Source organism: Triticum aestivum, chromosome 2A (assembly GCF_018294505.1).
Source record: "Triticum aestivum cultivar Chinese Spring chromosome 2A, IWGSC CS RefSeq v2.1, whole genome shotgun sequence".
Taxonomy (NCBI): domain Eukaryota; kingdom Viridiplantae; phylum Streptophyta; class Magnoliopsida; order Poales; family Poaceae; genus Triticum; species Triticum aestivum.
Genome location: NC_057797.1, coordinates 18,445,396 through 18,463,535, shown reverse-complemented (window position 1 = coordinate 18,463,535; position 18,140 = coordinate 18,445,396). Strand labels below are relative to the sequence as shown.

Genomic DNA, 18,140 nt, shown 5'->3' with positions numbered 1-18,140 from the left:
TTTTATGATCATGTATGGCGTACAAAATTTCATTGAACTTAATTCCCTGAGAGAGAGAGAGAGAGAGAGAGAGAGAGAGAGAGAGAGAGAGAGAGAGAGAGAGAGAGAGAGAGAGAGATAAACAGACGAAAATTCATTTCTGCACCCGAGCTCATCTGCACCCGCGCCGACGAAAAAAATCAAAACAAATACTAAAAAAGTTAAGAAAAATTCCAAATAAAATTTGTGTGGTACAAAATTTGATGCGTGAGGCACGCGAGTATAAATTAAGGGTTTGTTTGTGAGTAGTGTGTTTTGGTGCCCAGGCTCATCTACACCCGGTTAGAAAAAAAATCGTAAAAAATTAAAAACAAATTCAACAATTCGAAATAAAATTTATGTGGTAGACAATTTGATGCGTGAGGCCCGCTCCAAATTTCAAGTCATTTGGAGATATGAGCAGCTCTCAGCAAAAAAAACAAATCAAGGGTGTGTAAAAATATTTACTGTTTATGTACTCTTTTGGCCCGATTTGTCTTTTTTGCTGAGAACTGCTCATATGTCCAAATGACTTAAAATTTAGAGCGGTCCTCACGCATCAAATTGTATACCACATAAATTTTATTTCGAATTGTTGGATTTGTTTTGATTTTTTTACGAATTTTTTTCTAACCAGGTGTAGATGAGTCTGGGCACCAAAACACACTACTCACAAACAAACCCTTAATTTATACTCGCGTGATTTTTAGAAGGAAATGTAATTTCCGCTGGACAGCTTTAGGAAACAAATCGGAATCAATTCTGTTTGTTACGTGCAAACTACCTATGGGAAGCCACGTTGTCAAGTCAAATCCAACCAGCCAAAGCTTTCTCATCCAACGATGGTGGCTGGCCTAGCGCTTTCCGAAAGAAAAGTAGGCTGAGAAATTAACTATAATAAGACTAAAAGAAATAACCAACACAACAAGTGTGTTGTCCTAGTTGGTTACCGTGGGTGGAAGTAAAATCAAGAGGTTTTGAGTTCAAATCCTACATACTACATGTACTTTTTGAATTTAAAAATAAAAATAAAAAATAATACTTTTTGAATTTAAAAATAAAAATAAAAAATAAAATTAGTTTTGAATTTAAAAATAAAAATAAAAAATAAAATTAGCCAGGCAGGGATTTGGATTGGTTGTGTACGTCTACGCTAGTACGTGACCATACCGCCCTTATACGGTTTGTGAGGGGGGTCTACCGAAGCAAGCCTCCACAATTAAATATACCTGTTGTTGATTTATATTTTTGTGCCTTAATAACCCTTTGTGTTTCGGCTAGATAAGTTTTAGTATTTGACAAAACATGCTCAACAATTAAATATACCTATAAATTTCATGTATAAATAAGTTGTAACTCCCCCGCAAAAAAAAAGTTGTAACTTCTTGATCATTTGGTATATCATTTACAATATTTCTGGAATGCGTAAACCAAGAGATAACTAAGTTTCAAGAGGAGGTATACCTGTAATAAATTCAATAATGTATAAGCCAATAGATAACTGATACATCGAAGTTTCAAGAGTAGGTATATCATTTGGTGCTTGCGGTAATTTGTTCTGCAGATCTGAATCTCTAAGTATAAAAAAATAACCCCTTCCAGTACAAACCACACACGGTAGAATACGGTGCAAACTTGGGTGTAGCAGCAGCAGTAGCAGTAGAGTTTTCCATGACGAAGATAAATGGAGAACGAGTGATCATGCGTTGGCCTAGGCAGTGATGGGGACGCTATGGAGGACGACCGTCTCCACGGTGAGACCGGGGCCGAAGCCGAAGAGAACGCCCCAGTCCATTCCCTCGCCGGTTGTGGTGTGGCCATCCTCGGCGGAGCGTTTGCGCATTTCGTCCATGATGAAGAGCACACATGCGCTTGACATGTTGCCATATTCGGAGAGGACATGCCTGGTGGCGCGCATCCGTTCCTTGTTCAGGTTTACCTTGGCCTCCACCATGTCAAGGATTGCTGGCCCGCCGGGGTGTGCCATCCAAAAGACGGAGTTCCAATCATCGATGCCCAATGGCTTGAAGGCGTCCTCTAGGGCGCGCTCAATGTTCTTGGAGATGAGCCCGGGCACATCCTTGAGGAGGTGGAAGGTGAGGCCGACCTCCCGTAGGTGGCCGTCGATGGCACCCTCTGAGTCCGGCAGAATCGTCTGGCTCGCGGACACCAGCTGGAACAGGGGGCGCTCGACGGACTCATCGGGGTCTGCGCCGACGATCACCGCGGCCGCACCGTCTCCGAAGAGCGCCTGACCCACCAGCGAGTCGAGGTGGGACTCGTGCGGGCCGCGGAAGGTCACCGCGGTGATCTCGGAGCAGACCACCAGCACGCGCGCGCCGCGGTTGTTCTCGGCGAGGTCCTTGGCGAGGCGAAGCACGGTGCCGCCGGCGAAGCAGCCCTGCTGGTACATCATGAGGCGCTTCACGGAGGGGCGCAGGCCGAGCATCTTGGTGAGCTGGTAGTCGGCGCCCGGCATGTCGACGCCGGAGGTGGTGCAGAAGACAAGGTGGGTGATCTTGGACCGCGGCTGGCCCCACTCCTTGATCGCCTTTTGTGCCGCCGCCTTGCCGAGCTTGGGGACCTCGACGACGACGATGTCCTGGCGCGCGTCGAGGGACGGCGCCATGTAGGCGCACATGTTGGGGTTGTCCTGCAGGATCTCCTCCGTCAGGTGCATGTACCTCTTCCTGATCTGGGACTTGTCACCTGAGATGAAATGAAGCATTGTTTGTCTGTTAGGTGTCTTGTCCGTCCGAGAAAAGGCAGGAGAAGAAGAATGGAATGGAATGGAATTGATTGAGCTTACACATCCTCTTGAACTTTTCCTTGAGGTCGGTCATGTGGTCGCTCTTGGTGATCTTGAAGTAGTAGTCCGGGTAGTCGGCCTGGTACACGCAGTTGGCCGGCGTCGCGGTGCCGATGGCGAGCACCGTGGCCGGCCCCTCCGCCCGCTGCGCCTTCCTCACCTCCTCCACCGTCATCGTCGCCGCCATTGATCTTCACCCAAGTGGGAGAAGTGACAAGTCGGCGACTAGCTAGCTCAACAGTGGCGGGCTGGAGGCGAAGATGAGTGTGACAGATCGATGCTGGCCGTACTGGTTTGGTGTGGTGATACGAGTGTGGGAAAGGGATATATACTCGGCGGGAAGGGTTGGTAAGGGAAACGGGGAGAAGTGATTTGGTCAGGTGGACGGGCAGACGGAGGGCCACGAATTCCACTCATTCCGGGGCAGGAGATGCATGGATGGCGCGTGCGACACGTACGTCTACCGTCCGCCCAAGTGGGGGTTTGTTGGGTCGCGTGGCTTTGCGCCTCCCCGGTTGCACGCACGCACATATACGTACGAGTGGATGCATCCATATCAGCTGCGTTTCCAAAACGCGCGTGCGTACGGCGGCACGGCACGGCACGAATCCATCCATCCTCCATTTGGGAAAAGAAAAAAGAGACGAGAAATCGCGCTGTCACAAGCCATCGTTCAATCGTCTTCTTCTTCTTTCCGCGCGATGAAAGGGAATCCATCCAATCGTTTCTATCAGCCTTTTTTTTTTCCTTTTCGTCAGGACAACGATAACTGCCATACGTATGGGCGTTAAGGGGTCTACCCACATGTTTTGTGTGGTGTCTAAAAAGACCAGCCCATACGTCTACGTGTGGGCAAAATAATTAGTGCCCACACGCCTCTTTTTTCCTTTGCAGTTTCTCTCACACGTCTACGTGTGGGCAAAATGCATAACGCTCACACGACCTCTCTCAGCCACCTACCTCACGGTCCCACACGTGCAGCGTGACAGTCAACACGCGTCCCCGCAGTTGCCATGTTTCGGACCCTCTTCAATGTCCGTTTACCTGCAGTTGCCATGTCGGACAACTACAGTTGCCATGGTTGGTCAACTGCAGTTGCCATCTTAGGTCAAGTCGGACAACTACAGTTGCCATGGTTGGTCAACTGCAGTTGCCATCTTAGGTCAAGTGCCAGATGCCATTTTGGACAACTACAGCTGTTGACATGTATGGTCTGGTTTACTATTGTTGCCATGAGTTGAAAACTTTAGAGGTTGCCACCTACTAACACTAAGCAGTTGTCATGTATGGTCTGGTTTACTACAATTGCCATGATTTGAAAACCTTAGGAGTTGCCACCTATTAACACTAGACAGTTGTCGTGTGGCGCTACAAAGAGACATGGCAAAACAACATGTTTGGGTAAAAGAGAGAGTTGCCATCTGCTTACAAGCACACTAGGGCAGTTGCCATGTACCCCGCAAAACATATGGCAACTGACATGTTCGGCTAAAAAAGAAAGAAAGTCGCCATCTGCTTACAAGCACACTAGGGCAGTTGCCATGTGTTGGAATATTAGCACTTTTCCGACTAATCTAATCCATGAGTAAATAATAAACATGGCATAAAAGGTATGCATCTCATAGCAATACCTAAGCATACTAGCATGTACAGAACATAGAATCGAACCTTCTATGAGCAGCACATATACGGCTAGCATAAGTACGAGTAAACGAGGGATGAACAAATCATACCCTCCGGTTGGCCAGGCCCACGCGGCGGCGGCAGCAGCAGCCTCGGCGTCGTCCGTGGCCTTCTTCTTAGCGGCGGCGTCGTCGGCCATGGTGTCGACGCAGAGGAAGTAGTGGAAGCAGAGGCGACGGAGTTGGGGACGGACCGGGAGTAGTCGCGTCGAGACGCTCCCCAAAAACCTTATTGCCGTTCTCCCGGGCAGGATCTCGAACAACAGGGTTCCGGAGGCACCTGCTCTCCCGCCCAACCGTGCATGCAGTCGTCGGGATGGGATCGCCGGAAACGGCACAGAGAGAGGAACAGTAGATGACGGCTAGGGTTGTACGAGAGGGAGTGAGTGAACTGAGTTAGGGTTCACTCCACTGGCCAGCACCTTCTTATATAGGCCGTCAGGTAGATGGCCTGGGATTGGCCCACGACCGAGTCCGCGAACAACCCACGGTCCAACGTCTCGGACAGTGGCGCATTCGCAAGCGACTGTTAATTAATACGATATTAATTAACCATTCCTGGGCGGCAAAAATAAGTGTCGGTGTCAAAACCGGCGGATCTCGGGTAGGGGGTCCCGAACTGTGCGTCAAGGTCGGATGGTAATAGGAGACAAGGGACACTTTTCTTTACCCAGGTTCGGGCCCTCTCGATGGAGGTAAAACCCTACTCCTGCTAGATTAATATTGATGATATGGGTAGTACAAGAGTAGATCTACCACGAGATCAAGGAGGCTAAACCCTAGAAGCTAGCCTATGGGTATGATTGTGTATGATGATGGTTGTCCTACGGACTACAACCCTCCGGTTTATATAGACACCGGATAGGGTTAGGGTTACACAGGATCGGTTACATCGGTAGGAGATCTTGAATACCCGCACGCCTAGCTTGCCTTCCACGCCAAGGAAAGAATCTTACGGACACGGGACGAAGTCTTCAATCTTGTATCTTCATAGTCCTGGAGTCCGACTGAAGGTATAGTCCGGCTATCCGAACACCCCCTAATCCAGGACTCCCTTAGTAGCCCCTGAACCAGGCTTCAATGACGACGAGTCCGGCGCGTAAATTGTCTTCGGCATTGCAAGGCGGGTTCCTCCTCCAAGTTCTTCAAGAAGATAATAAACACCAAGAATAGTGTCCGGCTCTGCAAAACAAGTTTCCACGTATTGCCATATAGAGAATAATACAAACACAAATCAAATCTGCTGACGTATTCCGGAGTACGTCATAACACCGCGGCCAAGCCTTCTGTATGGATTATTTTTCGCTGTTCCACCTCGGCGCGTTCAACGAGGCGGTTTCCTTGGCACGTCTTGTCAAAGCAGAGATCATGTGCCCCTTTTAACGGGATTCTCATTAATACGGACGTGGGTAACCCAACCGCGCCATTTACCACGGCGCTTGAAAGGCAAGTGAGTTTTATGAGGTAGGTGGGGACGCACAATCGCATCCGCCTATATAAGGGGATAAAGATCCACCTTTTTACCTACGCCTTCTTCCTCCTTTGCCCATCCATCTCGCGCACTCAAGCTCTAGCGCCCAAGTCCGCTCTTCCCTCCTCAACCTTCTCCAGCAATGTCCGGAGCGGGAGGCAAGTGGATGGTGTCCTCCGTCACGGAGGCTCAAGTGAAAAGGCTCAGGAAGGCCGGATATCTATCCAAGGACATCCCGCACCGGCTTCCTGAGGCAGGGCAGCTTCTTTCCACCCCAAGGCCCAATGAGAGGGTAGTTTTTCTTCCCCATTTCCTCCGCGGACTGGGTTTTCCACTCCACCCTTTTGTCCGGGGGCTCATGTTCTACTACGGCCTGGATTTCCACGATCTGGCCCCGAACTTCGTCCTCAATGTCTCAGCGTTTATCGTCGTGTGTGAGGCCTTTCTCCGCATCCGCCTCCATTTCGGCCTCTGGCTCAAGACCTTCAACGTCAAGCCCAAGGTGGTGTCCGGCACTCATGCGGAGTGCGGAGGAGCTATGGTTGGCAAGATGGCCAGCGTCCTCTGGTTCGATGGCTCCCTTGTGGAGTCCCTAAAGGGGTGGCAAGCTGGGTGGTTTTACATCACCGAGCCACGCGATCCGAAATGGGTCGCGGCCCCCGAGTTCCGATCCGGACCCCCCACGCGGCTCATGTCCTGAAAAGAGACGGGCCTATCGTGGGGCAACGAAGAAGAAGTGACCGGATTGCAAACTTGCATCCAGTCCCTGGTGAACAAGCCAATCCGGCTTGTCAGCATCATCCAGGTTATGCTCGTCCACCGGATCCTCCCGTGTCAAGAACGGGATTTTATTCTGTGGGAATTCGACCCGACACGGCACCAAACCCTCAATAGGCTTTTCGACACGACGTATGAAGACGTCTGGAAGGTGCTGACCAAAGGTGCCGAGTGTCCCACATCCGCATCCGAGGATTGCGGATACAGCTCGCAGCGCGACGCTCGCGAGGTAAGCCATCCGTACCTTTGACAGGTTCGATAAGCTTTTCTTTACATATTGACTTCATGCGGGATCCAAACTCCCTTTACCTTTGACAGGCGTGGCTGAAGATAGCCGGACCAATCAACTGTCCGGCTCCCCTGCTCGAAGACCAAGCCCCAGCTCTCCTAGAGAAGCTGTTGGCTCCGGCGCCTTATGTGGTGCCGGAGAAGAAGGTCAAGAAGAAGAAGACCACCGGGACTCGAAAGAGTTCCCGCAACGTGGTGGTGTCGAGCTCGTCATCTGGCGAGTCTGCGACGCCCTCCTCTCGTGAAAACGAGGAGGAGGAGCAAGGAAGCTCTCCCCCCCCCCCCCAGTGAGGGGAGAAAAGAAGAGCAAGGCCACCCCAACGGGGGAGGCCGAGGGGTCGAGGAAAAGGAAGACCCCTCCGCCGGACTACTCCCACGACGCCGAAGAGGGCGGGCAGGAGTGGCCGGACAGAACCAAGCGTCCGGCGATATCGTAAGTAATTACATACCAGAGTGACTCATAGTATTTCCAAGTGCGCAACTTACCCTAATGTCGAACGTATTTTATGCAGCCCGCCCCGGGCCGAACTCGATGATTCGTCGGGCGGCTCCCTGGATTCGTCGGACATAAACTCTGTTCCGCCAGCGGTCTCCCCCAGCAGGGCGGACGACGCCGAAGTGGCGCCCCGTCAAACAGGGCAGGAGGAGGTGGTTCTGGAGGAGCCGCAAGGCAATCCTCAGGACCCCAGGAGAAAAGGGGATGAAACCCCCCAGGGCTCCAAGTCCGGCTTTGTGCCGGACACCACGCCGGACTCAACAGTCCAGGTACGCGGTAGGCGAACTCCTCCCAAGAGGAGTAAGCCATCTGAGCCGACGACCTCTGTCCAACCAGAGGCGCCGGACAATCTGCTGGCGGTGCTTGAGGGCGCCATCATCGACGAGGAGCACCGTACTGTTATGAGTACGGTAATCAAAAGGGTTCAGTCCGTCCCGCCAAGAGCGGACTGACTGAAGCTTGCGCTAGCCTTCTAACAGGCTTCCGGGTAAATAGAAAATGTGTTAAATTATTTACCGCATAGACAGTAAATTTGGTCAGTTGGACGGGAGGATGGAGGGCCACGAATGCCGGGGGCAGGAAATGGGTGCGCATGTGACACGCCTACCGTCCGGCCAAGCGGGAGTTAGTTGGGTCGCTTGGCTTGGCGGCTCTCCAGTTGCACGCACTCGTGTGCTTTGTTCTGTCCAGACAGTTGCACCGACCCGTGCTTGACCGGCTCACCTACTACGTACCACAGCTATAGTAGGACTCGTGTGACCAGGGGCCGTCAGCATCACCAACAGAATGACAATTGTATCTCTTGATGGCTCCACAGGATTTCAAGGTTCTACTGGTGAGGCGATCAGCAAACGGAGGGGGCCATCTTTTTACTAGCTATAGTCCTATATATAGACATGGTGTTAGTCATGAGTTGTGTACCTTGTTCCTCCAGATTTTATTCTTAGCATTGTGTCCTCTGAGATTCCAAACTTGGTTGAATAAATGAAGTAGACGTTGATCCTCAAAAGAAAAATGACAATTGTTCGATATTTGCTCTAGCGCTTTCTAGACCCCGCTATGATTCTGAGTTAGGGCAACTTCAATGCGACTCACCAAATCGACCTCAAATGTTAGGTTCCAACACTTTCAGCCATCCAGCACGTACGGCTTGCCTAAATTGTTCGGATCTCGGACATCCGAACTCGCGCAACCGACATGAAATTTAGGGGAGGATTGGGAGAGTCTGAAAGTCCGTCGCGTCGAACACCGACAAAACAGTTTGCAGAACAAACTCTACATATGTGATTAGTGTGACTAGCTCGTAGAATGGAATTTAGATCCGTAAACTAGAAAAGAAAGTAGACATGTAGGGCTAGATTATGAAAAAAACGGTTTTAGGTTTGTCATACCGAGTCGATCGCTGGGCTGCTCGCTGTACCAACACTAGTAGAAAAGGGGGCTATGGTCCAGGCCGGGGCAGCCCATTAGTCCCGGTTCAGTCTAGAACCGGGACTAATGGGGGCATTGGTCCCGGTTCGTGAGCCCAGGGGGCCGGCCGGGCCACGTGGGCCATTGGTCCCGGTTCATCAGGACCTTTTGGTCCCGGTTGGTGGGACGAACCGGGACCAATGGGCCTGGCTCCTGGCCCACCACCATTGGTCCCGGTTGGTGGCCTGAACCGGGACCAAAGGGCCACCTTTAGTCCCGGGTCATGCCACCAACCGGGACTAAATTTAATGGCACTAGTAAAGTTAATCACAAACATGAGATTCATACAAATTTCAAAGAATTCAAATTATAACTATTCTAATTTGAAAACTAGAATCACTAACAGAAAGTTTTTAATTTTTGTGACCTAAAAGAAAAAAGAAATCACTAAAAAAGTATAAGTATTTAGTTCTAAGTAAAAACGAAAAACTAATGGCACTAGTAAAGTTAATCACAAACATGAGATTCACACAAATGTCAAAGAATTCAAATTATAACTATTCTAATTTGAAAACTAGAATCACTAATAGAAAGTTTATAATTTTTGTGACCTAAAAGAAAAAAGAAATCACTAAAAAACTATAAGTATTTAGTTCTAAGTAGAAACGAAAAACTAATGGCACTAGTAAAGTTAATCACAAACATGAGATTCACACAAATTTCAAAGAATTCCAATTATAACTATTCTAATTTGAAAACTAGAATCACTAACAGAAAGTTTGTAATTTTTGTGACCTAAAAGAAAAAAGAAATCACTAAAAAACTATAAGTATTTAGTTCTAAGTAGAAACGAAAAACTAATGGCACTAGTAAAGTTAATCACAAACATGAGATTCACACAAATTTCAAAGAATTCAAATTATAACTATTCTAATTTGAAAACTAGAATCACTAACAGAAAGTTTATAATTTTTGTGACCTAAAAGAAAAAAGAAATCACTAAAAAACTATAAGTATTTAGTTCTAAGTAGAAACGAAAAACTAATGGCACTAGTAAAGTTAATCACAAACATGAGATTCACACAAATTTCAAAGAATTCAAATTATAACTATTCTTATTTCAAAACTAGAATCACTAACAGAAAGTTTATAATTTTTGTGACCTAAAAGAAAAAAGAAATTACTGAAAAAAGGAAAAAAAGATGCCACCTACTGGGCCACCACGGCCTGAATACAACTAGAAACCCATCCGTGGGCCAGGATTCAGGCCCGCAGAAGGCCCAGTAGGCCCACAGGCATAGCGGTGCGAGATTAGGCCCATAGGCCTGCAATTCCAAGGAGTTGGATGCAGATGGCGAGGCTGCGCTTATAAACTGGTGTGGCCGCTCCTCAGCTAGTGAGGTGGGACTAAACATCCCACCGCACCGCGGCTTTGGCAGGTGCAGGATATTGGTCCCGGTTCGTGGCATCAACCGGGACCAATGCCTCCCTTTAGTCTCGGTTGGTGCCACCAACCGGGACCAAAGGCCTCTGCCTATATAAGCAGCACTCGTGAAATTTTGGTTCAGTTCGTTCTTCCCCGCTCGCCCGACGCCGCCAGGCTGCCCGGCCGCCGTGTCCGCCTCGTCGTCGCCGTCGTCACCCCCGCGCCGCCCCGTCGTCGCCGTCGTCGCCCCGCGCCGCCCCGTCGTCGCCCCGCGCCGCCCCGATCGACGCCGTCGCCGCCTCCCGCCCCGCGCCACCCCGATCGATCGACGCCGTCGCCGCCTCCCGCCCCGCGACGCCGCCCCGACCCGCCCCGCCCCTGCCCCGCGCCGCTCCTCGCCGTCGCCGTCCCCGTCGCCGTCCCCAACACCGTCGCCGTGAGATTTTGTTAATTGATGTTACTAGTAGTTAATTGAGTTAGATTTTGTTAGATTTTTTTGTAGTTCATAGATTTTTTGTTAGATGTGTAGTAATTTAGATGTGTAGTTCATAGATTTTTCTGTTAGATTTTTTTTCATATTGTGTAATTAATTTGTTCATATTGTGTTAGATTTATTTGTGATTTTTTCTGTTGTAATTTAGATTTATTAATGATTTTTTTGTTCATAGTATTTTCTTTGTCAATTTATTGTGTATGTATAGGAAAATTGTGAATGATATATGTCATTTATGAATATGTTCATATTTAGAATAGAGGAAAAAGGAAAAAATAAGAATAAAAAGTGTTTAATATAATTAGTTAGAAAAATAATAGAACTATAGTTAAACTAGTTTATTTTTAGTAAGTCGTACTATTTTATTTTATTTATAGTAAGTGCTTCATATATAGTTGAACTAGCTAGTTGATTTAATAAACTACTTTATTTAACTATTCATAGTAAGTAGTTCTCGTGATTACTAATATTGATCTATTTATAGTAACTAGTTTATCTTTTTGTTCCTACATTTTTAGCAAGTTGATTTAATAGTTGAACTAACTAGAACTATAGTTAAACTAATTGATTTAATAGTTGAACTAACTACATTTTTAGCAAGTTTATTTATAGTAAGTGCTTCATATATAGTTGAACTAACTAGAACTATTAATAGAACTAGTTTATTTTTTTAGTTAAAGCAATTATTCCCGCATCGACGTGGACGATGCCTATCCCGCATCCTCGTCGTCGAGTCGGGGGCGGACAACACCTGCTTGACCAGATGGGCCATGTCCAGGACTGGGCTCCGCCGGGGTGGTACTGGGAGGCGCTACCTTTCGGGGGGCGTAGCTTGGTTAGGAGCCAGCCCGTCGTTGACCCGATCCTTGTTTGGTGGCGGTCGCGTGGGCCAGTGACGGTGCCGAGGCTTCCGGACACCGCGGAGGTGGTACGTCACCGTGTCAGCGAGGAGGACCAGCACGTCCGTCGGTACATGGTTGCGTTGGAGGGCAGGTTCGAGAATACCTGGCAGGTTCTTCAGGGATCTCACTGGAGCTATGATCCTGTGATGGTTCCTTCCCTTTCACTACTAGAAATCCCCGGATTTCCGACGGTGAAATTTAATAGCCGAGGGGCCGTCGGCTATTTTAATAATAACCGACGGTAGCATTAATGACCGACGGTTATCCCCTACTCATAGTTATAACTAGCTATAACCGACGGTAGAGTAAAAATACCTGACGGTGAAATTCCAACCCTCGGCTATCCTATGTAATGCCCGACGGGTCTTACAAATACCTAACGGGTTTGGCTCTACCGACGGTTATCTAATTTAATACCCGACGGTGAAGTGTAAAAAACGACGGTACAAAAACAACTCTCGGCCATGAGTGAAGATGGCCGACGGGACATACGATACTCTCGGATATTTGACAAGATACGTGAGGGGCAATAGCAATAACCGACGGTGAACGTTCACTGTCGGCGATATGTTTCAGTGGACAATGGGAATAAACATATTGATCGATCGACGCTTTTTTCCACGTCATTGAATTGTGAAGAACTTTATTAGATTCTAACACATGCATGGCTAGTGGATGTAAATGGTTGTTGAGTTAAACCATTGATTAATGCGTAGAATGTGTATTTCTACAGCAATTTTACAGATGGCGAAGACCAACACATGTGGTATTTTTTAGGCCGACTAATTATGTGTTTTGACATTTTTCAAGGCAGACAGTCTTTTATGTCTAGGCCTACAAGAGTAGGTCATCTCTAGGGACCAACGACTGGAGGAGGGCAGCGCGACTTGGGCGTGGTTGGTGGCGGCTGAGGGAGTCCTGAATTAGGGGGTCCTCGGACAGCCGGACTGTTGGACTATGAAGATACAAGATTGAAGACTTTGTCCCGTGCCCGGATGGGACTCTCCTTGGCGTGGAAGGCAAGCTTGGCAATACGGATATGTAGATCTCCTCCCTTGTAACCGACTCTGTGTAACCCTAACCCCCTCCGGTGTCTATATAAACCGGAGAGTTTAGTCCGTAGGACAACAACAATCATACCATAGGCTAGCTTATAGGGTTTAGCCTCTACGATCTCGTGGTAGATCAACTCTTGTAATACTCATATCATCAAGATCAATCAAGCAGGAAGTAGGGTATTACCTCCATCGAGAGGGCCCGAACCTGGGTAAACATTGTGTCCCCCGCCTCCTGTTACCATCCGCCTTAGACGCACAGTTCAGGACCCCCTACCCGAGATCCGCCGGTTTTGACACCGACAGCGGCGGCCATGTGCGGGTTGGATCCCGGGGCCGCAGCCTGTGAGGCCCAAATCGTCCTCAATTGCACATCACTGAGATGCCCATGTCGAAGGAGGAGTTTCTCCGGCAATCTGATGGCTTTGACTATGATTCCTGCTCGGTTCAGAGATGGTGAAGAATGTGTTTGGGATCCTTCCTAAATGGCTCATCCGGCATGGCGCGGTGGGGTGGCAGCTCTCCCTCCAAGCTCTAGTGGTGGTGCACTGGCTAGAGCGTCAGGGCTTCGCGGTGGGTGGTCGCTGGATCTGGGCCGCTAGATTTGGGGCTTTGAAGGTGGTCTGGCAGATGCGCACTTGTCGGTTGGAGTCTCTTGGGGTGGATCTGGGTGAAGATCTTGTCTTCGGCCAGTGGCCGAAGTTGGGGATGGCGACTTACTAACTTCGTTTCCTTCTTGAAGGCATTATCATGGTGAAGTTCCCAACTTCTCCCTCTACCTCCGGGGGAATTCCTTGATCAGTTGATCGGATGATGGCAGCGCTCTTGTGTCGTTACCCCCTTTTCATCGTCATTCTTGGAGGTATGCAGCGACTCGAGGGATGAGTGGAACGTTTTTGCGATGGAGTGGCATTACAGGTGATGCATCGATGGCGTGGAGTCTCGTCGCCGTGGCGCAAAAGGCTCTCAGTGGCGGTTGTGTCAGGCTGGACGAGCGTAAGGAGGTGGCGTTGTCTGGCGTCGTGGCAGCATTCACGACAAGCCTGGCAAGGTCAATGTGTCAGTACCTGTTCTAAAGATGGATCGGCGAAAGCCGGTGGTGGCAGTCTCTTGAGCGTGCGTAAGCGGTGCCCGCTGAGAGTCCGCTTGACCAGTTTGTGCCCCCGACTTGATGTTGGGAGGCTTGGTTTACTCCTCCGATTTTAGATGTTGGGTTTTGATGTGATGTCTGGGCATGCGACCCTGACCATGTGCACCTTTATCAAGTTGATAGGAGTATCGACGGATGTTGCTAGCAAGGTGGCTTCAGACTTATTGATGTATTTCTTTGTAAGATTTCAATGAATAATTGGTAAAATAGATGTGTGCATCGCCCGATGCAGAGGCTGGGGTCATCCTTCTTTTTTTAAAGTGCACTTTGGCAGCCCCATCCACCTATTATTGAGTTGGATGTATTTTGGCAGCACAAATGAATAATTAGTAAAATAGATGTATTTTCGTAAGTGTGTCTTTTCTCAGGTATACATTTTAAGTATTTTTTATGTTGCATTTTTAAGTGTTGTCAAGATGCGCGGGTGAAAGGTTCAATCCACACACACACGCGAAGATTTTTTAAACAAAAAAAGACACGCGCGCGAAATGAAAAAAACATTGAAATAGCTCAACTTCCTCTAACCACTCCCTGGGCCGTCGTGAACCTCGCCACCGCCCAGCTTAGCCTCATCCATTCTACATCACCTATGACCGGGGAGCCTTGAGCCATTCTCCACCCAGATCCCGTCTCTCAGCCGTTCTGGCAGCGGCCGAAAGCACTCGGCAAGTTACGGTGCTAGGTCAGTGCCTCCTTTATCTGTCTCCCCTGGACTTCCTCTCTCACCTCGCCTTAATCTCTTATTTTTATTTTCTTCGTGCAGCAAAGTATGGCGAGCGGTGGTGGCGGGAAACGGCGAGTGGTTGCGCATGGTTTTGTGGGAGTGGTGGTGGTGGCGGCAAACGGCGAGCGGCAGCGGCACGGGGTGAAGGGCTAGCGGGGGTTGGGGGTCCAGGGCTGATGGCCGAGCGGCGGGGCGTGCTAATGAGCGACCGGCACCGTGGGCTGATGTTCTGCGCTGATCAGTTCTCTAGTGAACAGCCGCCCGGCCCGAGGCAAGGTCTTCTCCCCACCTAGCCACAAGTTTGATCCTTCCGTATCACCATAATGAAATCCCATCCATCTCCTTTTTTTAATTCATACATGCTGGAGTACATATGTTTCCATTCATCTGGATTTTTCTACGAATCATTGTCCAAGCAGATCGCTCGTTTCAAAAATTGTCCAAGCAGATCCGGTCCACCAGTGAGATCGCCAAATTCTGGTAGTTGTACGTACCACCTCTTTGGTTCCATCGTACCAATTACTCGCCACTAATAATACTAGTACTTATCTGCAATCTAAGGTTTCAACCTAAGTTAATCTAGTCTGATTGATTCTGAATGTCAAATCCTTGCTAGCTAGGATGTCAAATATGTACGAGTCACAGAACTATGCTTGCAAAACAACTACGTACAAACAAGGGAATAGTACTAGCTTAGCTTCGTACAACTACTTGTTCCCTAGAAGATATTCTTTGATCTTGTGCGTGTGTTATGTTTGTTGGGCTGGTGCATACCCGAGACATGTGTGTGTAGGTCAGGGGGGGAAGATAGAAGGGGGAAACGGGAAAATTCGAATCTGAGCCTGAGCTCATCTGCACCTGCGCTCACGAAAAAAATCAAAATAAATACTAAACAAATTCAAAAAATTCCAAAAAAAATTAGGGTGGTAGACAATTTGATGCGTGAGGTACGCCTCAATTTTTAAAACATTTTGACTTCTATGTAGCTCTCAGCAAAAAAGACAAATCGGAGGTCTGTAAAAATGTGTACTGTTCATATACCGTTCTGGTCTGATTTGTCTTTTTTGCTGAGAGCAGCAGACAAGTCTAAATGTTTTGAAAATTGGAGCGTACCTCACGCATCAAATTGTCTACCACCCTAATTGTTTTTGGAATTTTTTGAATTTTTCTGAATTTTTTACGAATTGTTTTTTGAACGGGTGCAGATGCACCCGGGCACCGAAACGCCGCTCTGGGGGGGAACGCATCAATTGTGCATAAAAGGTGCAAAACAATACAGTCGTTTTATTTTTCTTGTTCATGTTGACTTTTCAGTTTCTATTCGCAGGATGTATGGTTGAAAAAGGATTGAAATATTTGTGTGACACTAATAATTCTTACTAAGATGTGATTTCTATATCAATGTGATGATTCCCGAACAAGTAAGTTTGTTCCCTCTAGCTCAATTAAATTTCAGCCCATTATATCATTGTTCATCTCTCTTATAACTAGTCTTATAACTTCTTAGGTATTGGGAAGTAATATTGGAGATAAATCGAGTTGTGATAATGCTCATGATACTAATGATGACGATGGTATCTATGGCAATATGGGAGATTATATATATGGTGAGGAGCCTTATGATCAATACGATGATAATGGTGATGAGTCTGATGATCTTCGAGTCATGCAACAAAGTGAAGTTATGAAGTTCGTCGACAATTAGCTTATGCGAAACGCTTGGACCATTATATCTTAGTTACCATTTTGTTTTGCATTGGACACTTCTTAGATGCATCACTATGGTCATTGTAATATTGATTCAACTCATTAGACATGTTATACTTTTTGATGTTATGTTGAATATAATATATTTTCTTTGGTCATTTGTAGTTGTGTGATTATGAGATGTATTTGAAATGCCAATATTTTGAAATACTATCATCGTGAATCACAATTTCTTGGTATACAACAACCCTCGATGCAACCAATTTGTAAGGGTGACATATTTCCTACGGTGCAACAAACATCTTGGGTAAGCAATATATCCACGGGAACTTCAAAACGTTGGTGAATATATGAATTGATGGTGCTGGCAACCTATCAACTAAAAGAATCCCCGAAGGGTTCTATGGACCCTGGGTAATCATACTAATTGATGGTTTGCCACACCTCTCGGTTACAAATAACCTTGACAGTCAAATATACCGTCGATTATTAGGAAAATTGACGGGAAGCAATAACCGCAGGAAAATCAATATCCGACGGGAACCGTCGGCTATAAGCGTCGTCCAGCTTCTGATGACGAAATTATGTCTAACGGTTCACCGTCGGCCTATTACCGTAGGAAACAATTTTATCCGACGGTACTGTCGGCTATAAGTGTAATGGCTGACGAAGCAAGGCCGACGGGAGATAGCCGACGGTGACCCATCGGTCATTACAGTATCCGACGGTGAAGTTAGATATCCGACGGTGATTGGACCCTCGACTATTATGGAAAATCTAGTAGTGTTTGGGTGTCCACCGCCCGCGCCGATACCCGTCGGGCGCTACGGTTCTAGCTGTACTAGCGATATGTATGATATATAGTATTCGACGTGTATTAGTGATAATACTCGATGTACGGACACATGGAGATGATATAGTTTTTCTTATAATTGAAGGCATGCTAATTTAAATACTACTTATTGAATGCTCAAATTGTAGAGCAATATGCAAGGCATATATATGCATATGATTAGTTGAATAATAATGATCTAATTTAGTCTTTGAATTATGAACGTATAGGAAATGTCATCATCGGACGACGAAAGTCTCCCGGGGGAGTGCGACTGGTGCCACGACGATCGAGGTGAGTGTGACAGGCCTCACCTGGACGATGGTCGGCGCTTCAGCATTAAGCTCGAGGAGACCTTCGAAGTTGAAACGGTACGCAACGACGACAAGTGTTTTTTTTCATAACTAAGCATGACTTCAACTATTTCAACGTGTAATTTTCATCTTTTACAATTCGAGTATAGTTGATCCCATGCCATGCAAGACGCTATGTCTTGGAGAGGATGGATTTTGAAGACCATGAAAATTTTGAAACGAAGAAAATTCACCTAAGGACCCATCATGATGTGGATTTTGAAGTAAAGTTGTATAATGCTGAGAGCGTATCCCATTTTGGTTGCAAAAATTGGGAAGCATTTTGCAAATTGTGGTTTTGATGAGGGTATGCTTGTCACTATGGATCTTGGTAATCCTGAAATCGAGCAAGACAATATGGACATTTGGGTCCTTGTTGATACTCCTCCAGTTCTACCGCTATGTAAGTTTCTCAAACATAGTTAATTATTAATAGAACTTATATTGTTCATTTCAAAATAGTTGACAACTTATTTCCATTGACAGCTTATTTTGGAGTATCAAAGAATGTGCAGAATATGGTAGATAGAACTTACTACACTGATGG

General features: G+C 47.3%; 1 protein-coding gene across 1 annotated transcript; it reads right to left on the bottom strand.

The window, feature by feature from the left end:
* Nucleotides 1-1,483: 1,483 nt before the first annotated feature.
* Nucleotides 1,484-3,112, bottom strand: LOC123187050 (chalcone synthase 2). The gene is made up of 2 exons (XM_044598811.1): nt 2,828-3,112; nt 1,484-2,727 (listed from the first exon to the last, which is right to left on the bottom strand). The coding sequence occupies exons 1-2, from the start codon at nt 3,012-3,014 to the stop codon at nt 1,730-1,732; spliced, it is 1,185 nt and encodes a 394-aa protein (XP_044454746.1). The 5' UTR covers nt 3,015-3,112; the 3' UTR covers nt 1,484-1,729.
* Nucleotides 3,113-18,140: the final 15,028 nt, after the last annotated feature.